General features: G+C 37.2%; 1 protein-coding gene and 1 long non-coding RNA gene across 3 annotated transcripts; both read left to right on the top strand.

Moving 5' to 3' along the window:
* Positions 1-4,528: 4,528 nt before the first annotated feature.
* On the top strand, positions 4,529-5,227 carry LOC141398570 (uncharacterized). The gene is made up of 3 exons (XR_012411664.1): positions 4,529-4,602; positions 4,933-5,087; positions 5,182-5,227. It is a non-coding gene; the product is annotated as an uncharacterized lncRNA (long non-coding RNA).
* Positions 5,228-14,617: 9,390 nt separating this feature from the next.
* On the top strand, positions 14,618-19,539 carry LOC141398506 (general odorant-binding protein 28a-like). Of its 2 annotated transcripts, none has more exons than XM_073975803.1 (5): positions 14,618-18,600; positions 18,655-18,727; positions 19,013-19,101; positions 19,178-19,317; positions 19,384-19,539. In XM_073975803.1, the coding sequence occupies exons 1-5, from the start codon at positions 18,538-18,540 to the stop codon at positions 19,460-19,462; spliced, it is 444 nt and encodes a 147-aa protein (XP_073831904.1). In that variant the 5' UTR covers positions 14,618-18,537; the 3' UTR covers positions 19,463-19,539. The 2 variants fall into 2 exon arrangements, with proteins under 2 accessions (XP_073831904.1, XP_073831905.1); XM_073975804.1 differs by having other exon boundaries at positions 17,830-18,600; positions 18,669-18,727; positions 19,384-19,511.
* The last annotated feature ends 4,078 nt before the right edge of the window (positions 19,540-23,617 follow it).

The following is a 23,617-nucleotide window of genomic DNA, read 5'->3' as shown; positions in this document are numbered from 1 at the left end:
AAAACATCTTCTTCCCGAATTGGGAAAACTGATTGACTGCCCAAAAAACCTTGTAAGATATTTTAAACACTCGGAGCTAAACACGTTGCTTGAGAGCATATACCAAGTCCATAATGAGATTAAGAGTAGTTTCCTACAAAAGAATAAGTTGGATCGTATATCTGACTTAAAGTTTGCTAGAACCTCTATTGGGTTTTCATAAAATATTCAAAGAGAGTAACGAAAAATTAAGCTCGGAAAAGTACCCTACTATGCACATCTTTGCACTTTGGTATAAAAAACTTTTGAAAGTCTGCTCAATTGATACCATTGATTCAATTCATGAAATATTTTAAAGCTAAAACTAAACAACCATTTCTTAAACGATTTGTACCAAAAATGGCACATCTTATAGGGGAATTTTTATTTCCGCCGTCTAAGGAGAATTTTTTATTAGATAATGTAAAAGCAATGTTACTTGATATACAAAGTGAGAAAATATAGCTTTCTAATGATACATTTACAATAATTTTCATAGTTTTTGGATCAAAATGACAAAAAGACGAAAAATGAAAAAGTCTCCAATTGATTCAGAAATTGATACATATTATCGAGTGCCGTATCAAGCCAGACTGAGGTTTTACTCTTTTGGAAACAGTCTAATCTAAAATATTTAAAACAATTAGCCAGGAAATTTTTGGCTACACCCGTCAGGTCAGCAACGAGCGGGAGATTTTTCCACATATCAAAATATTCACAACGAAAGACGTACTAGACTTTTGAGTTGTAACTTGGACAAAATAATGTTTTTAAATAAGAATGGTAATTAAATACGATTAGAAAAATTAGAAGTACATATGGGGATTTCTGAGTGAAATTGGACATTTTTTCAAAAAGAGGTTTTTTATTTCTTTTATTTTTTGCTGTGGTGATTCTGATTATCAACAAAACATTTCAGTTTATTTTCTGACTTTTTTCGACCAACGGCTCCAGGGTTTCGCGAATTGAAAAGGTCGAATTCTATGAAAATAATATATCTTAAATATTGGTCCAATTTGAACAAATCTTTTTTGTATGTTTTGTTGTGTTTAAAACAATTTAGAACAGTGGAGTTGGATTCAATTTTCGCGATTTCATTTTTAAAATCAATTTTTAACAATGACCCCTAAAAAGGTGTGGGGTTACTAAAATCATAGTTTTTGTTATAAAATGCCATTATAACGGAATATAATGCTTAACGGAAAATAAGGCTTAAAGCACATTATTACTGATTATAGTAATACTTCGGCCCCTAAAGGACTTTCGGCGGGGGTAAAGCATGAAATCAGTGGAATACACTATAAACTAACCAATTCGAGCTATTCTTGTATAAAATGTACATCAATTAACCTTAAAGTGAATTTTACTACTAATGTCCCTAATTAGCTGGCCAGTCTAATATGGACAATGTTTTGAAAAGTGGGTTATGCTTCCCCCACATCTGGTTAATTTCAATACGTTTTGATATCACTCGATAGTGCTTCTAGCAATACCTTATATGCAAAATTTATTTCATCAAAATCTACACATTTTTTATTGGAATCGAGTAATCTATTAAACTGAATTTATTGCCCCTAATTAGCTGTCCCAAGGTATATCGATTTCTCTTTTTTTTGAAATTGCGTGCGTGAGTGTGCGTGTTCGTGCCTTCTCGAAAAACGCCGTGTTTGTGCGTGAATGTGCATAAAAATTTTGGTCCGTGTTCGTGCATGTTCGTGCCTAATTTTTTAGGCACGCGCCCATCTCTAATCTGAATGCCCGGGTTCGATTCGCAGGCCAAATCTTTTTTAAGCTATAAAACATTAATATGAGCTAAAAACTTGATAAAAATAATAATAAATAAAAAAGAACAAAAATTTATGTTGGGTTTCTTTTTTACTTAATTTAATTTAATTTCTTTTTATGTTATGTTTTGTTTTATTGTTGTTGTTGCGTCGTTAATCCTTGTTTGGGTTATTTTTGGCTTTTTGGTTTTTTATTACTTAATTTAATTCATTATATTTTTAGAATTGTTTCAGGAATTGTCGCTTATATTAATTTTGTCATTTGAAAATCGAACCCCGGACATTCAAATTGCAAAGCGAGCATGCTTACCATTGCACCACCGTCGTATATAACCATCTGTGTACAAATGTCTTATTTGTGCAACTTACAACAATTCTAAAAATAAATGTAAGCTGTCTAATTTGTATCCAAATAAAGGATGGAAAATAGATATGTCTATCTAATTTCCATCCTTCATTGGGATATAAATGAGATAGCTTACATTTATTTTTAGATACATATGTTATTGTTGTTATTTATCTATCGTATTATTTTCTAAATGGTGACTGGATACGATGCAAATGGGATAACTATGTAATTGTTATTGTATGATAGACAAATGTCTCATTTTTACAGAAAATTAGACACCAAAAAGTTTCTCATTTATAAAATTATATAAAACTCACTAAAATTATAAAATTATATAAAACTCACTACAATTTTTTTTTATTTTACGTTTCAAAATTTAAAGTAGAAGAATTATTTTATTTTGACCAAATATGACTGTTGACAAACCAAACACTCTAATTTGCCGTAATAATTTTCGGCAAATAAAAATTCGTATTCAGTATCTTCATTAATTTGTTCAGTGTACGCATATAAATTCATAGACAAAATCGAAAACAGAACCTTCCTCATTGAATGTTCAATAGAGACTGATTGGTAATTTTGAAAATATTCAAAACAAAAACAAAAGCTATCTTTTTAAATTGTGTGTGTGAGCAAATTGACATACAAAGACAGGCCACGTGCGCACTTTGAACAGCCTTGGTCTAGGCCCTAGACTCTAGGGCGAAAATCGTGACTTGAAGTTTTTATCCACGTTTTTTGGATATTTTGACTCATTACCGCCAAACCATTCTTACATGTTAAGATCTATAACAGGTGATAACACCTTAATCTATTTGGTTCGAATAATTGTTCCACAAACATCCCAGGCGGGACAAGAGTTGCTAGTGTACAAAAAAACTTTGTACTTGAATGTTATTTCGTGTACAGTCGGACCTCGATTATCCATAATGGAGTTAAAAAGATTTAAACTGTTCTGAACTAATTCATTTGTGCATCGTTTTTGTTCATTGAAATTTAGTCGAATTAAATAAAGATTTTCACGGTTAATCTGTGTAAAATGAACAACAAATTATTTGGTTTCCTTTCCCGGATAATGGAGGTTTACGGATAATCGATTCTCGGATAATCGAAATACGACTGTATTTTGTTTGTTTTTTTATTATTATCAATTTTCCAGAAACCATAGAAACCAGATGTGCAGAATTTGTGCCCTTGTGCACACTGATTGATCCAAACACAAACACATGCCGTTGAGCGCAGTGGATAGACAGGAATGAAGTGACAAAGCATTATTAGAATAGATAAGAATTATTATTGGCCTATGTCAGGCTAATTTATATTGTCATAAGAAGGTATTCAGGGAAATAAACGACTGTGTTTTTATTCACATTGGCAGCTTTGTTGAGCAAAATCTTTATCCAGCTGATTCTTAAAAAAACACACATTTTTAAAGAGGAAGATTTTTACAATTGGTATGCTTTCAAGGAATCCAGAGAAGAATATAATTTCAAGTATCACCACATATGCTCAACGGTTGTCTTAGGATTTTGAAACAAAAAACTCTTCCACAATTTTCCCTAATGATTGGTAAATGCTTTTTAATGAGAATTCAAAAAAAATTGCCCATCCCAGCCATTCTATGTTCTGTGTGTTGCTACAGATAGCGGGATAACGGCATTATTCAGTTCAGTAGAGTCGAGGCTCCTTGTCATGACATGCGGTCTTTAGTCACATGGTGGAATCATAAAAACTCACACATAGTTTCAATACAGTGTTACATTAAGATATTTTTTGAAACTTTTCCATACAATCTGTAAGGCGGTTACATCGATACTGTTCTCCATAAAGTGGACCAACCAAGTGCATATTATCAGATAACGGTACTTAAAATCTTTGCGATTTTAGAGGTCTTCAGTACGAAAAAAATAAACAGCAAAATTTCGAAACTATCACTCAGATGAAAGACATAGTGATAACCTCTTCTGTTTGATCTGTGGGTAGCTGCGCCAGTTTACTAAGTTGTCAAGTAGATTAGCAAAAAATAAGTGTTCCAATATCAAAACAAAATAAATTATAAATCCAGCATTAGATTTAATATTTTTTGAAAAATATTTCTTTTTTTATTGTTTGATAATTCCTTTTTTGTATTTCTTTTAATCGAAACAATAGTCTTTGAGAACTTGATCTTGTTTTGCACGAATTAATCTAATTTAGACACTCAAAGATAACACAACCTGGCAGCAGAATGAAATTCTTTTGGATGCTACTACTGCTGACTGTGGTTAGCTGCGAAGAAATTGCAAAACCGGTAAGAAAGTCACAAAAGCCGCCAACGACAATAAAAGAATGCGTTCTTAATAAGTTTTAATTTATTAACAATATTTTATTCATTATAGAACACCCGTTGCAGTGGAGATATTTTACAAAATGCTGTAACGCCATGTACCCAAATAAATGCCTCAAGTGGGGGTAAGAGAAGAAGAAAATTCTAGTACAGTCTAACTTCTCTATAACGAACGACTTTATAGTGAATAATTCTCTATAACGAGTCTTTCTGTGGAATATAAATATGCATTCCCACACAAAGTAGTTTTTTTATAACGAATTTTCTTTATACCATAGTAATTCTTCGTCCCCAGTAGATACGTTGTGTTGAAAAGTTCGACTGTACATTATTCGACTCCGACAACCAGGCCGGAAACATCATTTTTACCGACGCATGGTGTTTACAAACTCACTTTTACTGGCCAACCCCCAATTTTTCCCTAATAATTTCTCAAATATTTCTGATCATTTCAGATGACTTAAATGATGTTATTCAACCCAAGCCAGCTGCTAGTTACAAAATGAAATGTTTCCGCTTTCCAGACTTGAAGGGAAAATGCATCCAAGTAAGAAATTATTGAAGAATTTGCCGAAGATTGTGTTTACAAGCTGACGGATATTAGGGATGTGTAAGTAGAGAAAATATTTAAATTGGTTTTAGGCCAAAAGGATGAAAACATCTTTTCACATTTCATTTGTTAATTGACGAAACAATTTTTACAGTGTATTGGAGAAAATATACCAGAGGGTGTAACTCTTGAAGGATCTTTGGATTTGAAGGAGGATTTGGATTTGAGATATACCGAATGAAATTCATTTTTACAAAGATAATAATAAATACATATTTTTTTTAAAAGAAAAATATTGAAGAATCTCCTTAATTCTCAAGAAAGCTAAATATTTTCATTCAAATGTTCGCTCTGCACGGTGCTCTTGAAGCAACTTTAAATGGATGGTGCTTAAACCTGGGAAGTTTTAGCCGATTCTGAAACTACAATTTTCATAGATGAGAAAAATCAAAAAATGAAAAAAAAAATCGCCGGAGCGCTTTTTAAATAAATCGCGATTCAAGTTGAAATTTGAGGTTTTTTAGGGTTTAACGTTTTTGCTTGGAAACCGCAAATCCTATCGATATGCGACTAAAGAAAATATTGTAGCAATGAAAATTCTCTACAGGATTGGCGTTTATGATAATTTCGTAGGTTTTACCGTTATTGAGATGTAGAAGTTCGAATTGGGACAATGCATTAACTGTATCGCTACCTTATAAAACAATGTCATACATGGTGTGCCTTAACTAACTTTAAGTGAAAACCGCTTACACCTGGAAAGTTTTTGCGGATTTTGAAACAGGAATGTTCATAGGTGAGAAAAATCCAGAAACAAGAAAAAAATTTTAAATAAATCGCGGTCAAAATTCACATTTTTAGGTTTATTTTAGTGTTCGCGATTTTGCTGGGAAACCGCAAGCCCTATCGAGATGGGGCTAAAGAAAATTTTGTAGCTGTGAAAGTTCTCTAGAGGATTTACCGTTATGATTTGTTCCTAGGTTTTACCATTTTTGAGATATATATGTAGCTTTTTTAGCCTTTTTGTTAGGTTTTCACGATTTGCTTGAAAACGGTAAGTCTTATCGAAATGGGACTAGAGCATTGCAAATTCTCTACAACATTGGCTTTCGTATTTTTTTTCCTTGGCTGTACCATTTCGAGATATACAGTGCTGCTCAAAACATATGCAACTCAGATGCCTATATTACATTTAACCTATTTTTGGGGACATTTTGTGTTTTGAAATATATTTATTTTTGCTGTTTTATTCTTTGTTGACCTTACTTTCAAGATTTAAAAATGACTATTCAGTTTTTAACACTTACTTTAAAGAAATGTGTTAAATATCGAAGAATCACGTGTTTTGGCCTGCTCCAAACATATGCAACTCCGTGGTTCGAATATCTATTACCTAATTTTTGATGAGTTTTTTGAATTGATTGGTATAAGATGGTTTTTAGTCAGAAAAAGGGGACCAAAAGCTTTCATGAGGGCTACATTTTATACAGCCTATGTTAAATTTTGACAGACAAGTATGCCGAAAACAAGACATTTCTAATTTTTTTAAGAAAAACAAAAGTTATGGTCCGATATTTGTATCAAAGGTATACAAAAATGTTTACTTCTCAAAATTGTGGATCCAACGCAGTCCAAAAATAAACATAAGGACAGAACAATATTTAAAATTGAGCTGTATAGCGCGTAAAAAGTACTAAAATCGCCATAAAGTGGGAAGGAGGTGAATGTACAACTATATCTACTGCATGGGATAATGAAATAATGATGCGGATTATTAAGCGGAATTCTCAGAGTTCATCAACAGATGTTAAATAAAATTTTTACGTCGATAAATATATACAAAACTCTCCGATACATGCCATAGATACCGGTGTAACAATATGGACACATTTTAGGAAAACAGTAATTTGCAGGAAAATTTCAATTTTTCATATAAATTTAGCAAAAAATGTTTGGAATCGGGTTTGAAGCTATAAAATCGAATACTTTTTGTCGACTTTAATCAATATTTGAGTTATATGACATGACATAATGTACTTGATCACCAGGACGAATGACAATCGAATTTGTCCCCTTATACCAAAAAGTTGACCAAAAACGAATATGGTGTTTTATATTGACCTGGAGGAATTTTTGTGGACAGAGATGGCACTGGAGGCATGAGAACGAGATATTTATTGGATTTAAAAACTAACCGGACTTATAATATGTCGAAATCGCACCACGTACTTACCACAGATGTCATATAAGAGGGTGTTTTGGAATAATACCTCCACTAAACGTACATATAACCACGTAAAACTTGTCATTTTGGCAATTTTTTTTGTGTTCTTATCGGATACGCTCAGATTAAGTAATCTAAAATGATATAGAAGGTTCCAGTGCCCTAAATTGGACTCTAGACTGTTGAAAATCGAATAAAACCTTGGTATTTTACAATTATCCTTTGCGACAGGACTCCAAAGGATATATTAATTTATTTAGTAAACTGGATACCTTTATGATGTGTCCAGATAATAAATAAAAGTTTAACTCACAATATATTATCAAAACAAAAATAATATCTTCAGATTTTGAATCAAATTTTCTCAGTTGCAAATGTTTTGAGCAGGACCAAATGTGAGTCCTAGCTTTGTTTTGTATATTTTTATACCCTATACCACAATGTGGAAAAGGGTATAATAAGTTTGTTTTCCCAAAAATTCATGTAACGCCGCGAAATATTCGTCGTAGACCCCTCATGTGGTATACCAAACTTCATATCTCGACGAGATAAAGCGATTTAGCGATGTGTGTCCGTCCGTCCGTCCGTCCGTCTGTCCGTCCATTAAAAATTGTAATCAAGCTAGAGGCCGCAATTATGGACCGATTGTCACGAAATTTAGTATGGAGGTCGGGTTTGGACCAGAATAGAACTGATTAGTTTTTGGCGATGATCGTGAAATGTTAAAGGGATGAAATGGACCAAAAACAAAATTTTTGCTCGATTTTGTAGCCGCTCTGTAGGTCGCAATAATAGTCCGATCGGCGCGAAATTTTAAACGTAGTTTTGGTTTGAGATGAAGAAGTAGCGTGCAAGTCAACGGTATGATCGGATAATATTTAGCGGGTTAAATTGATCAAAACTTTTGTGTATACATTTAAATAAAAGTTATCATTTATCAAAAGCTAGCCCGGAAAGCTAGCGCACAGGGATAGTGGTATAGGGTATCACATGGTCGGCCCCGTCCGACTATAGTCTGTTCTTACTTGTTTTAAAATAAGTACAATAACGGTGAATTATTTTTTAAATCTTTAAAAAGCTGTAAATAAACAATCAATATACAAAAATATTTACATTTCAAATCCATAAATTACCTCAGAACTACATAAAAAGCGAAGTAGTCATTCCAGTTGCAAATGTTTTGAGCAGCACTGTATAAGTTTAAGATGGGATATTACAGTCATGATATTGTTTTATAAGGAGGCGATACAGTCAATGCATTGTCCCAATTTGAACTTCTATATCTCAATAACGGTAAAACCTGCGAAATTATCATAAAGGCCAATTTTGTAGAACATTTTCATAGCTATAAAATTTTCTTTTGTCCCACATTCATAGGACTTACGGTTTCCAAGCAAAATAGTGAAAACATAAAAAACCCCAAAAATTCCGACTTGAATCGCGATTTTGATTTTTCTCATCTACGAACATTGTAGTTTCGGAATCCGCAAAAACTTCCCAGGTGTAAGAACCTTCCATGTATATTTGTTGTGTCTAAAGAAAAGATTTTTACTTAATACCCCCTGTCTATGTTTTAATATAGAACTCATGTGGGAATACAAATTTTCTTGCAAAAAAGTGTTTTTGATTGAAATTGCTGGAGTAGTTTTATGGTTGTATTGGAAGCTGTTCCCCATGAGGGTGCTGAGAGGCAATGTGTTTCTATTTTCCTCGACTCTCTCTCTCTCCTATAAACTGACAATTGCCGCGAGAAAATTAGGCAACTGTAAATCGGGACTAAGATAAATTAGGTGTGTTCGTTTACTTTTCCCATAACACTTACCCACAAGAAGTTACTGAGAAAAAAGAGCAATTTGACTCTCACAAGAGACAAAATTACAAAAAGTAAACGAACAGCACATTACAAAACATTTGTAAGATAACAGCTGATCAATAAAAATGAAGAGATTGGCGCAAAAGATAACATCGTAATTTCGAGCACTGAAAAATAATAAAAAGAAAAAATGAATAAAAAAGAAAACTGGATTTGGTGTGCTCCCCGGGCACATATAAGAGGGTAGCAACTGGTAAGTATTATCATTTATAAAAAGTATTTTTGTTTTAATGGCACTTTTTCTCTTACAGATCCGGATTACATGAACACAGTTGTTTCCCAAATGGCTGGGAACGAAGATTTTGACGAAATTGTGTTCACGCCAAATATAGATGATATAGCTGAATATAGTTTCTGTTTAGCACCATCTCAGGATAAAAGAGAGTGACATCTTAGTTCTGATGGTGACACAAAAAAGAGCATATGGCTGGATTCGGCCGTAAAATTGTTATTGGCCAAAGTGAAAGAGCTGCGACCTTTAGTGGGAAAAAAGGCCTCACTTAAAAATAAAAAACAAATGTGGACAAAATAGCAGAGGAGTTGGCTGAGAAGGGGCACACATATAACGCAAGCCAAGTTGAAGGGAAATATTTCAGCCTGGAGCGGCAATACAAAAAAGTGAAACTAAATAACTCCAAAACTGGCCGCAATCGGCAGTCGTGTCCATAATTTGGCGTCTTGTACCATTCTTGATGTCATTTGTGAATGACTGAACTCCTATTTGACTGATCATACCACCTTTTTCTACGAGATATCCGCTACTAGGTCTACGGTCCCTAGCACGACCACATGTGACGCGATAGGTCGGCCCGTGGTAAGCTTTGCGGCGCCAGTATGGTCTGCGAATATAAGTGCAACGCCATAGAAAAATATTTAAACCTGCCGTCTGAGAACTGCAACAGGGTGTCCCCTCATGTCTTCCGTGAACCATCTGCATGATACGATGATTCTTCCAGTATACAACGATGGCATGCTCTAGTTGCAGTAGTTGGTGTTATCTGGTGTTACCATGAAAGCCTTCCTAATCACCATATGGTGGATTAGAAGGCATGTCAGAAGAGATCTTCACGATCTAGAAAGAAATATGTTAAATTACTAGAGGGGTTAGATCAACATGCCTATCAATCAGGTTTAAATAACTATTGCGTGGGAGTGGAGAACATCTACCATCTATCGCAGGTGAGGAGCGTCAGCTGGATAATAAATATATTGTTACCACAACACATTCGCGAAAAAAATCAAATTTTACACCAAGCTGATTTAAGTGTGAAATAAATATTACGGTGCGGAAAAGTTTGGATTAAGAAAGCATGGACTTGTCCACGAAACACATTACATCACTGTAAACAGGACAGATGTTTCCAACAAAAACATTCTTGGAACTAGATTTACTTTCGGAAGAAGTTTTATTACCTACAAAGTTCCGGAATTGATTCAACTTGGTCTAAGTTTGGACAAAATATTACATGAACCAAATTTGGATCACACCAAGAGTTATCCTGCGTTCCAACCAGCCGGACAGACAGACCCCAAACATAATTGGGGTCAAACCATTATTTAAATGAGGTACATTTTCCTAGTATCAAAGTGTATATTCTCGTTGGAAATGTTTGATGTTGTCTGCTCCGAGAATCGTACCAGGACATTCAGTGTGCACTTGTGCAAAAGATTTCACCAACCCAGGCTTATACCAAACGGCTTAGAGCTAACTAAACCAAAATAATTAAAAATTTTATATTTGACCATTGTCGACATTTTGCATTTTGTGATAATTCTAAAATGTTACCCTCAATGACAACATATCACTCATTTACTGGACGATATTTTGCAAACAGCCAGCCAGATATCAGTGCTAAATTTCTGTGCAAGATCAAGCACTATTTGAAGTGTTTTAGTGCTCCATAAACTTCAAAAACGTTTGTGTTGAGTTATGAGCTGTAACTCGTCGAGTTTTGGAGATATCACCATGAAAATTTGACACATGAAAAAGTAGAAGTCGTAGAAAAAATAGAAATTGGTAACTCAGAAAACGTATATGTATTTGGTATCGATTTATCAATCAGATTGTCCAGATTCACTATTGGACTGTCCCCTTGTAATATGTCCAATAGAAACAGAGATGTCCGCATTGGAAATAACATTCCACAAAGTGGAGATTGGTATATCTGAGCGTCTTTTTTATATCTCTAGTATTTGATCACTTTTGGTAACGCAATTGAGATCAATTTAAAGCTCAGAAAGTCTTAATTATCATAGGTCACTTTTGTTGAAATGTACCCAACATAGCTCAGATCTTCGCCATTACAATTCGAGTAAACAATAGAAAACCAAGCTACTTGGCATCATTGTAAAGGTGCTTTTTCTTCCTCCTTTGATAAGCTTTGCTTTTAGAATAAGCCTATCAGAAGCAGAGATATTAGCATAAAAAAGTTTAATTTTCCACATATGTAAGTTTTTTGTCAATTCTGACTCCTGAATATTATCGGTCCATCACCAGTCTATCACCAGTCAACACCCAAAAATTCGTAACGATCCGATCAAAATTTGCGACCTGTAGCGTAGTTACAAAAAATTGAAAAATATCATGTATTACCGACTATTGCGGTATTTCCGTTGTTTGACCACCCACACCTACTTCGTACTTTTCTACTTTCATTGTCAGATTTTGGTTTTGGAAGGTCACCAGCCAAAGCCCCTCTTCCAATCTGGGACTCCCATCAACACCCACCATTTCGTGAGTCGTCGTCAGATTACGAAACTCCCTCGACTCCCGCAGTCCCCTCGACAGAAACTGTTGTTGTCCCAATCCAAGAAAATGCATCCTTTTTGCAATTTAATTGCATTAGACTCCGAGGTAAGATCGAGGAAATAGTAAATTTCATGCGTCGGAGGAATATCAAGATCGCTGCGGTGCAAGATAGCGGAAAGGACGTTCCGAAACATCATCACTGCTGCAGCCGCTCCCGCTGGTCGAATACCCGAAGAAAGACCAAACTTCCCAGCAGAGGCGACGGGATTAGCAAATGAGCGTGATGAGCTTCGTCGAGCCAAGCCCAATGACCCCAGATTCAGGGAGCTGACTCTGGAAGTTAACAGGCTGTTCGGCGAACATAAGCGGAAAATGTGGTTTAATCATCTGAAGAGTTGCAACATTGGAGCGGGTATAAGTGAATTGTGGGCAACGGGCACTCTCGAACCCTGGAAGGATGGAAGATAGGACCTCAGTCACGTTTGGCGACGTTACGTTGACTGACCCGAAGAGGTGCGCAATTAATTTCGATCGACATTTTGTCGAGCACCCCGAGAGTGACAGGGCGAAGAGGAGAGTATTACATCGCATCAGATCTCCTCCTGCCGAGGATGAACCACCACAGTTTACAATGGATGATGTTGCGAATGTCATTAGGAACGCTAAATCATCCAAAGCGTTGGGCCCTGATGGAATCTCCATGCTGAATGCAGCTGCATGAGCCGGGAGTGGAGTATCCCACTACAGTTCTCAACTTGTCACTAGCCACCCTCATTGTTCCCGAAGTCTGGAAAATGGACAGGGTGGTCCCGCTACGGAAGCCAAGGATGCCAGCAAAAGTGTTTCGTACAGGCCGCTTTTTTCACCCATAGCAAAGACCCTTGAGGCCTTAGTCCTCCCCAATATCAGGAATAGCTATCAAGTTGCCGATCATCAGCATGGATTCCGTAAACAACACAGCACGACAATAGCGCTGCACGCCATCTCCACATATATTTGTCAAGGACTCAAGCAGAGACCGCCGTGTTATTGAACAGTGATGGTGGCGCTTGCTTATCAAAAGCCTTTGACACAGTCAGGCACTACACGCTGTTTGAGGATATAGAGCAGATGACAACTCTGAGAGACTGAACTCCTATTTAACCAATGTTACCACCTTTTTCCACACGAGGAATATGCAGATTTCCGCTACAAGATCTACAGCCACTCGGAGTTCATCCCCCATCTATCGCAGCGTCATCGGAGCGTCAGCTGCATAAGAAAAACCAGAGTATTTTCGGCTCAACTACGCTCTGGATACTGCAGTCGACTAAATTTTTATTGGTCGGAAATCTACCGCGCCGTGCAAGACATCTCCCCAGACGGAGGGACGGACGCACATAGCCACATAAACATACAGAGTAGTTTTGGCTCAACTACGCTCGGGATATTGGTCGGAAATCGACCGCGCCGTGCAAGACATCTGCCCATTATGCGGCATTGGCCAGCATGACACGAATCACATTTTCAACTGCTCCGCCAAAACTACTCATCTAACTCCAGTGGATCTGTGGTTACATCCCATCGAAGCAGCCACTTTCTTTGATCTGGAGATGGACCCAGAGCCAGATTAAACAGATGAACGAACATACAAATATGATAGTGAACACTGTTACAACAATAACAAAACTAAAAATTAAAAAATGGGATGCATTACCGAAAATCACTAGCCAAAGCTGTGATATTCGTCATTACAATTGAAATCCCAAAAATGAAGACTTGTTGCGTTGTTCGACCATATACGCCAACCAAGTTTGCATTGTTGTAAAGGTTAAGTTTTCCACATGCATTTTCAGGCTTTGCTTTTGGAATACTCTTAATAGAAGCGGAGATATTCACATTCGAATAAAACCTTGACTTTTTCTCAAAATAAGTTTTTTGCCCATTCTGATGAGTTTTTATATGAGTTATTCATATGTAGGAGTATTTTTTAATTTTTTGAAAAATTTCAATTTTATTTTGAAAAAAAAAGTTACAAAAAAAATTTTAAATATTTTGAATTTTTATTTTTTATGGTTTTTTATTGGTGCTTGTCCTTTTTCCAATCTATTAAGGAACATTTGAATAACTCAAAAACTCTCATATTTTAATGCGAAATATGAGAAAACTCAAAAATTGACCTTTGGTCTTTAATTCCTCTGCAACTATTAGAACTTTTTGGTCCCTTTTGATGAATCGAACAGAAAAAAAAATTATGAAAATAATCAAAAAAATATGAGTACCTGCAAATATTTATAAATACTATCAATTCTGAATTGATTGTGAAGTTTAAAAGATTAAAACTGTTCTAAAATAATTCATTTGTGCTTCTTTTTTGTCCATTGAAATTTGCTCGAATTAATTGTAGACCTGGATCATAAAGATTTTCACGGTTAATCTGTGTACACCTCCCGGATAATGAAGGTTTAAGGATACTCGATTCCCGGATAATCGAGGTTCGACTGTAGTTTGTTTTTTTAATTACCAATTTTCCAGAAACCAGATGTGCAGAATTTGTGCCCTGTGCAGTAAATAGACAGGAATCATGTGGCAAAGCATTATTAGAATAGATAAGAATTATTATTGGACTGTATTATTGGACTGAAGGTATTCAGGGAAATAAACGACTGTGTTTTTATATTCAAATTGGCAGTTTTGTTGAGCATAATCTTTATCCAGCTGATTCTTTACAAAACACATTTTTAAAGAGGAAGACTTTTACAATCGGGTGACGTAGGGGATGGAAGATACCAAGGAACGGTCCTGACCGGCTTTAACATGGCAAAGCCCAGGATTTATCTTGGTCCCTCTTTCATCTCAAGTGGACACTGACCTCCCCGTGGTGTCACCTGGGGAACTGCCTTTAAAACCCGTTATAGGTAGTGAGCTAACATGTGCCGCGCGTTCACCCATAACAACGTTAAAAACTTGGGTTTGGGCGTCGGGCTAGTAGCCCTCCCCTAGAAAAAACAGCCTACTATGAAAAAACGAAAGAAAGGAAAAACAAACCCCTCTAAAGCTGACGAACCCCTCAAACGTTTTAAGGACCATGATCTGCACCTGGAATGTTCGCACTCTTTAAAGAGAAGGTGCAGTCTTCGCATTGGCAGACGTAGTACTTGAAAAGTACAAGGCCGATATTACTGCCATACAGGAAATACGATGGATTGGGAAAGGCGTCACAACAGCACCTAAAGGTGACGCACTGTATTATAGCTAGTATGACGTAAAGCATGAGTTTGGTTGCGGATTCGTAGTTAGTCGGAGACTAAAACATCTGGTATCCAGCTTCACCCCAGTGAATGAAAGACTTGCTGCAATTGGAATAAAAGCTAAATCCTTCAACATCAGCTTTATTTGCGCTCATGCTCCCACTAAAGAAAATGACGAACAGACCAAAGATATATTTTACGAGCGCTTAAAAGAAACATATAACCGTTGCCCTGCCCATGACATTAAAATCATTCTAGGCGATTTTAATGCCAAAATTGGAAAGGAGAATATCTTTGGCCCAACAGTCGGGAAATTCAGTCTCCACAGTGAAACATCTGACAATGGTATGAGGCTGATAGACTTTGCAGCTGCAAAAAACATGGTAGTTAGCAGTACCACATTTAATCATCTCAATATTCATAAGGGCACCTGGCTGTCTCCAGATCAAAGAACAAGTAATCAAATTGATGATGTTGTGATAGATGGAAGACATTCATCGAGCGTGTTGGATGTACGATCGTTCCGAGGCGCAAACATTGATTCGTACCACTACCTTGTTGCAGGTAAGGTCTAAACGTTGCAAATAAAGCACGAACAGACACAACGCGGAAGTTGGACATCGATAGGCTGCAATCACAACAGATAGCCACAGCATATTCCACTCAACTAGACCAATTGCGTAATGAGAGCACTCCTTGTCCCAATAGCATATCAGCACAATGGCAAAATATTGCCCACTCCATGCAAACAGCCGCAAAATCCATACTTGGATACCAGAGACCTCCACCAAGGGATCCATGGTATGATCAGGAGTGTCGTGCTGCCACCGAAGAGAAAAATGCGGCATATAGGGCTACTTGACAATCCGTAGCAACGCGTAGCGCACGAGAGAGATACAGGGAGAAAAGGAGAGAGGAGAAACGTCTTTTCCGCAGGAAAAAGAGAGAGACGGAAAAGCGGGAGTGTGAAAAAATCGAGATGTACAGGAGCCAGAATGAAGTCCAAAAATTCTATTAAAGAGTCAAGCATCAAACTGATGGCTTTGGTACAGGCACATCCTCCTGTAGAGACCAGCAAGGTAATTTGGTAACTGATACAGATAGTGTACTCAGGATATGGAAAGAACATTTTTCAAATCTGTTGGTATCCAATAGCAGCGAAGACGACGAAGATACCACAGTCCCAATCCCAGAAGATGGTATTGAATGTATACCGCCCAGCCAAGATGAGGTAAGGACAGCAATAAATCGGCTGAAGAATAATAAGGCAGCAGGGGCCGATGGCTTACCAGCCGAGCTGTTCAAAACCGGAGGCGACACGCCGATAAGGTGTATTCATCAGCTAGTTAGCACCATCTGGCAGGAAGAACGAGTACCCGACGATTGGAACCTGAGTATCCTGTGCTCCGTCCACAAGAAGGGAGATAAGACTGTATGCTCTAACTATGGGGGCATAAGTCTACTCCCTATTGCCTACAAGATCGTGTCAGGGATATGGTGCGCGAACGACTAAAGCCTATGGTCAACGAGATAATTGGACCATACCAATGCGGCTTTAGACCTGGCAAGTCCACCATTGACCAGATATTTACCCTGCGGCAAATCCTGGAGAAGACTCAAGAGATGCAGATCGACACCTACCAGCTTTCTGCCGATTATAAAGCAGCCTGAATTTGGTATCCCCGCAAAACTCATTCGGCTTTGTAAAATGACTCTAACTGACACAAGATCTTCAGTTAAAATAGGAAAGGACCTCTCCGAAGAGTTTTGTACCAAAAGTGGTTTCAGGCAAGGAGACAACATCCTGCTGGAAAAGGTTATACGAGAGGCAAACGTCAAAAGATTGTGGGACGATCTGTACAAGAAGTAACTGATACCTTTATGAAGGTCGAAGGAGAATCTGCTAAAGTGGGTCTGGCGGTAGACGGCGGGAAGACCAAGTTGATGGTGTCGACGCGCAATGCGTCCATTGAGCTCGGACCAACTGCTGACGTTGGTTCCTATAATTTTGAGGTAGTAAAGTACTTCGTCTACCTCGGCACCGCCGTAAACACAACAAACGACATCAGTTGTGAAATAAAAAGAAGAATTGTATTGGCTAACAGATGCTACTTTGGTTTAAGTAAGCAGTTTAAAAACAAAGCCACATCTTGTCAAACATAAATAACGCTCTACAAAACACTCATACTACCCGTGCTGATGTATGGTTCCGAAGCCTTGGTACATGCGCAAGCAGATAAGGCAGTGCATGGCGTGTTTGAGAGAAAATTTTTTCGAAAGATCTACGGACCAATTTGCGTTGACGGTGAATATCGACGTCGCATGAACCCCGAGCTGTATCTGCCATACAACGACATCAATATAGTTAAACGTATCGAGATGCAGCGATTGCGTTGGCTAGGCCATATAATAAGAATGAGCGATGATGAACCCGCTAAAAAGGCGTATAAATACGAGCCACATGGCGGTGCACGCAGAATTGGCAGGCCAAAGAATAGATGGCGCAAACAAGTGGATGAAGAGATGACAAGGCGCGGTATTCCAAAAAGCGAAGCACGAAACAGAGAGATCTTTTCTTAGTTCGGTCTATGAAACAAATGTTCTGTAATGGGCCAGCTAAGTAAGTAAGTAAGATTTTTACAATCGGTATACTTTCAAGGAATCCAGAGAAGAATATAGTTTCAGGTATGCTCAACGGTTGTCTTAGGTTTTTGTATTGAAACAAAAAACTCTTCTCCAATTTTCCTCAATGATTGGCAAATGCATTTTAATGAGAATTCAAAAAAATTGCCCATCCCAACTTTTCTATGTACTGTGCGTTGCTACAGATAGCGGGATAACAGCATTATTCAGCTCTGTAGAGTCGAGGCTCCTTGTCATGACATGCGGTCTTTAGTCACATGGTGGAATCATACAAACTTATACATATTTTCAATACACTATTACATTAAGATATTTTTTGAAACTTTTCCCTTTTCCCAACATCGGTTACACAGCGGTTACATCGATACTGTTCTCCATAAAGTGGACCAACCAAGTGCAAATTATCAGGTTATGGTGCTTAAAATCTTTGCGATTGTCAACCATTTTAGAGGTCTTCAGTACGAAAAAAAATAACCAGCAAAAGTTCGAAACTATCACTCAGATGAAAGGCATAATGATAACCTCTTATGTTTGATCTGTGGGTAGCTGCGCCAGTTTATTAAGCTGTCAAGTAGATTAGCAAAAAATAAGTGTTCTAATATCAAAACAAAAAAATTATAAATCCAGCATTAGATTTAATATTTATTGAAAATTATTTCTTTTTTGTTATTTTTCTGATAATTTCTTTTTTGCCTTTTTTTAATCGAAACAATAGTCTTTGAGAACTTGATCTTGTTTTGCACGAATTAATCTAACTTAGACACTCAAAGATAACACAACTTGGCAGCAGAATGAGATTCGTTTGGATGCTACTTTTGCTGACTGCGGCTAGCTGCGAAGAAATTGCAAAACCTGTAAGAAAGTCACAAAAGCCGCCAATGTCAATGAAAGCAGTTTATTCTTTATAGAACACCCGCTGCAGTGGAGAATTTTTACAAAATTCTGTAATGCGATGTGCCCAAATATATGGCGCAACTGAGGGTAAGAGAAGTTAAATTCTAGTACAGTCGAACTTCTCTATAACGAACGACTTTTTAATGAATAATTCTCTATAACGAGTCTTTCTATGGAATACAAATTTGTATTCCCACACAAAGTAGTTTTTTTTTTTATAACGAATTTTCTCCAGTAGATACGTTGTGGTGAAGTTCGACTGTACATTATCCGACATCATTTTTACCGACGCCCGGTGTTTCCAAACTCAGTTTTACTCTGCAAAACCCCATTTTTTCTCTAATAAATTCTAAATATCCCTTATAATTTCAGACGACTTAAATGATGTTTTTCAACTCAAGCCAGCTGCTAGTTACAAAATGAAATGTTTCCGGGCATGTGTTTTTACAGAATGTAAATCGGTAAGTTTTCTTCAACTTTTGATATTAATATCTTAAATATTTTAAAATAATTTGTACTTTTTGTTCCCATCTATAGTTTACTAATGACGGCACCTTTGTCTCGAATATACCACAAACCACTGCCTTCCTGACTTCAAGGAAAAATGCATCCAATTATGAAATTGTTGAAGAAATTGCCGAAGATTGTGTTTACAAGCTGACGGATATTAGAGATGTGTAAGTAGAGAAAATATTTAAATTGGTTTTAGGCCTGAAAATGAAACAATTCCTTTTATATTTCAGTTGTGAATTAACAGATCAGTTCTTACAGTGCATTGGAGAAAACACACCAGAGGGTGTAACTCTTGAAGGATCTTATTGAGGATTTGGATTTTAGATATACCGAAAGATATTCATTTATACAAAGATAATAATAAATACATATTTTTAAAAGAAAAATATTGAATAATCTCCTTAATTCTCAAGAAAGCTAAATATTTTCATACACATTTTTGTTCTGTTATGCTAAGTTAGATATTTTTTTCATTATTTTTAAATAATGAGCGTTATTTAATTACACTATACAACACGAAAATTATTAACCATATTCTGACACCGCAGCGTGATAGAAGACCAAAAATAAGAAGACAATTTGGATTCACTCGTGGTGGCAATGTTGCGAACACATAAAATACATTCAACCTCATCTTCAAGGTGAAAATCGTAAAGGTAAAATTTCCATTGTAATATTTTATCGGATTTTGGTCTACAGATACCGAACCGATCAAAATTGAAGCAAACAACCAACTACAAAAATTTACCTAATATCTCAATAAACAACTTTCTAAAACATACAAACTCTGTAGAAATGGTTATTAATGGTGAAAATAGCTCCATAGATAGTGCACCGTTCAAAATTTAAGAAAACTATTAACAACAATAATGCAGCAAAGATATCAGCGAACTACTTTCTGGAATATACAAAATGTCTATGAACGGTTCTTAAATGCGAAAATAACCAAAAATTTTCGAAAAGATTAGATTTTTATACTTTTTTCTCCGATTCTGGTCCACAGATACTGAACCTCCCAAAAATTAAGGATACAGTCAACTACAAAAATCATTTTTGTAATCATTTTTGAAAAATGTACTTAAGATTTCAATAAACAACTACCTAGAACATATTAGGATTCTAGGAACGGTTCATCAAGCTCAAAATTCGATTATTTTTAATCATTGTTTCCTGTTCAGGTCCGTAAATAACAAACCTTTAAAGACTCACGAAAGTCTTGAAATGTTTGTTATTTCCAGACCTGAGTAGGGGAAACATTAAAAATAATTGTATTGTTTCCCAATTTCAGATTAAAGAATCGTTCCTAGAATCTTTTTATGTTCTTGAAAGTTGTTTATTGAAATCTTAGGTACATTTTTGTAGTTGACTGTATCCTTAATTTTTGGGCGGTTCGGTATCTGTGGACCAGGATAGGAGAAAAAATTATAAAAATCTAATATTTTCGAAAGTTTTTGGCTAATTTCGGCTATTTCCAAACCGATGCGTTGTCTCGAAAATTAATTTGCAAACCGATGCATTCATAAGTTTAACAAATATACTTACTTTACTTAGCTGGCCCATTACAGAACATTTGTTCCATAGGCCGAACTAAGTAAAGATCTCCATTTCTCTCTATTTGTTGCTTCGCACTCTGGAATACCGCGCCTTTTCATCTCATCATCCAGTTGTTTGCGCCATCTATGCCTTGGCCTTCCAGTTCTGCGTGCACCGCCAAGCGGCACCGTATTTATACGCCTTGTTAGCGGGTTCATCATCGCTCATTCTTATTATATGGCCTATCCAACGCAATCGCTGCATCTCGATACGTTTAACAATATTGATATCGTTGTATAGCAGATACAGCTCGTGGTTCATGCGACGTCGATATTCACCGTCAAAGCAGATTGCTCCGTAGATCTTTCGAAGAATTTTTCTCTCAAACAAATCTTTGAAAGCAGCGGGCTGTCGAAGGCTGCTTTATAATCGACAAAAAGGTGGTAGGTGTCGATCTGCATCTCTTGGGTCTTCTCCAGGATTTGCCGCAGGGTAAATATCTGGTCAATGGTGGACTTGCCAGGTCCAAAGCCGCATTGGTATGGTCCAATTATCTCGTTGACCATAGGCTTTCGTCGTTCGCACAATATCCCTGACACGATCTTGTAGGCAATAGGGAGTAGACTTATGCCCCTATAGTTAGAGCATACAGACTTATCTCCCTTCTTGTGGACGGGGCACAGGATACTCAGGTTCCAATCGTCGGGTACTCGTTATTCCTGCCAGATGGTGCTAACTAGCTGATGAATACACCTTATCAGCGCATCGCCTCCGGTTTTAAACAGCTCGGCTGGTAAGCCATCGGCTCCTGCTGCTCTATTATTCTTCAGCCGGTTGATTGCTGTTTTTACCTCATCTTGACCGGGCGGCATACATTCTATACCATCTTCTGGGATTGGATCTGTGGTATCATCGTCTTCGCTACTATTGGATACCAGCAGATTGGAGAAATGTTCCTTCCATATCCTGAGCACGCTATCTGTATCTGTTACCAGATTACCTTGCTGGTCTCTACAGGAGGATGTGACTGTACCAAAGCCATCTGTTTGATGTTTCACTCTTTGGTAAAATTTTCGGACTTCATTCTGGCTCCTGTACATCTCGATTTTTTCACACTCCCGCTTTTCCATTTCTCTCTTTTTCTTGCGGAAAAGACGTTTCTCTTCTCTCCTCTTCTCACGGTATCTCTCTCGTGCGCTACGCGTTGCTACTGACTGTAAAGTAGCTCTATACGCCGCATTTTTCTCTTCGGTAGCAGCACGACACTACTGGTCATACCATGCATTCCTTTGTGAAGGTCTCTGGAATCCAAATATGGATTTTGCGGCTGTTTGCATGTAGTGGGCAATATTTTGCCATTGTGTTCTTATGTTATCGGTAGAAGGAGTGCTCGCGTTAGTTGAGTGGAATATGCTGTGGCTATCTGTTGTGTTTGCAGCCTATCGATGTCCCACTTCCGCGTTGTGTCTGTTCGTGCTTTATTTGCAACGTTTAGACGGATACGTACCTTTGCTGCAACAAGGTAGTGGTCCGAATCAATGTTTGCGCCTCGGAACGATCGTACATCCAACACGCTGGATGAATGTCTTCCATCTATCACAACATGATCAATTTGATTACCTGTTCTTTGATCTGGAGACAGCCAGGTGCCCTTATGAATATCTACATGATTAAATCTGGTACTGCTAACTACCATGTTTTTTGCAGCTGCAAAGTCTATCAGCCTCATACCATTGTCAGATGTTTCACTGTGGAGACTGAATTTCCCGACTGTTGGGCCAAAGATATTCTCCTTTCCAATTTTGGCATTAAAATCGCCTAGAATGATTTTAATGTCATGGGCAGGGCAACGGTCATATGTTTCTTCTAAGCGCTCGTAAAATATATCTTTGGTCTGTTCGTCCTTTTCTTCAGTGGGAGCATGAGCGCAAATAAAGCTGATGTTGAAGAATTTAGCTTTTATGCGAATTGCAGCAAGTCTTTCATTCACTGGGGTGAAGCTGGGTACCAGATGTTTTAGTCTCCGACTAGCTACGAATCCGCAACCAAACTCATGCTTTACGTCATGGCAGCTATAATACTGTGCGCCACCTTTAGGTGTTGTTGTGACGCCTTTCCCAATCCATCGTATTTCCTGTATGGCAGTAATATCGGCCTTGTACTTTTCAAGTACGTCTGCCAATGCGAAGACTGCACCTTCTCTATAAAGAGTGCGAACATTCCAGGTGCAGATTCGCAGATCATGGTCCTTAAAACGTTTGCGGGGTTCGTCAACTTTAGAGGGCTTTGTTTTTCTTTTCTTTCGTTTTTTCATAGTAGGCTGTTTTTTTTTCTAGGGGACGGTTACTAGCCCGACGCCCAAACCCAAGTATTTAACGTTCTTATGGGTGAACGCGCGGCACATAGTAGATCACTACCTTTAACGGGTGTTAAAGACAGTTCCCCAGGTGACACCACGGGAGGTCAGTGTCCACTTGAGATGAAAGAGGGACCAAGATAAATCCTGGGCTTTGCCATGTTAAAACCGGTCAGGACCGTTCCTTGGTATCTTGCACCCCCTACGTCACCCATACATTTTATGCCGCCTATGTTAAATTTTGACTTTCAAGTATGCCGAAAACAAGACATTTCTATTTGTTTAATAAAAACAAAAGTTGTGGTCCGAAATTTGTATCAATGATATGAAAAATTTTTATTTCTAAAAATTGTGCATTCAACGCAGTCCAGAAATAAATATAAGAACATGACAATATTTAACATTGAGTTATATACCGCGTAAAAAGTACTAAAACTGCGATAAGATGGGAAAGAGGTGAACGTACGACTAGATCTACTGCAATGGATAATCAAATAATGATGCGAATTATTAAGCAGATCCCTCAGAGGTCATCAACAGACGTTAAATAAAGGCTTTACATCGATAAATCTATA

Source organism: Musca autumnalis, unplaced genomic scaffold (genome assembly GCF_047663935.1).
Source record: "Musca autumnalis isolate F117 unplaced genomic scaffold, ASM4766393v1 scaffold_3, whole genome shotgun sequence".
NCBI lineage: Eukaryota > Metazoa > Arthropoda > Insecta > Diptera > Muscidae > Musca > Musca autumnalis.
The sequence above is the reverse complement of the archived record's forward strand: the minus strand, read 5'-3'. Positions and strand labels throughout refer to the sequence as shown.

Excerpts from the sequence above, each read along its gene's own strand:
- LOC141398506 (XM_073975803.1), top strand. The coding sequence starts at position 18,538 with ATGAGATTCGTTTGGATGCTACTTTTGCTGACTGCGGCTAGCTGCGAA. Across the intron at positions 18,728-19,012 it reads AATATATGGCGCAACTGAGG|ACGACTTAAATGATGTTTTT; the intron begins GTAAGAGAAGTT and ends TTATAATTTCAG. Across the intron at positions 19,102-19,177 it reads TTTTTACAGAATGTAAATCG|TTTACTAATGACGGCACCTT; the intron begins GTAAGTTTTCTT and ends TCCCATCTATAG.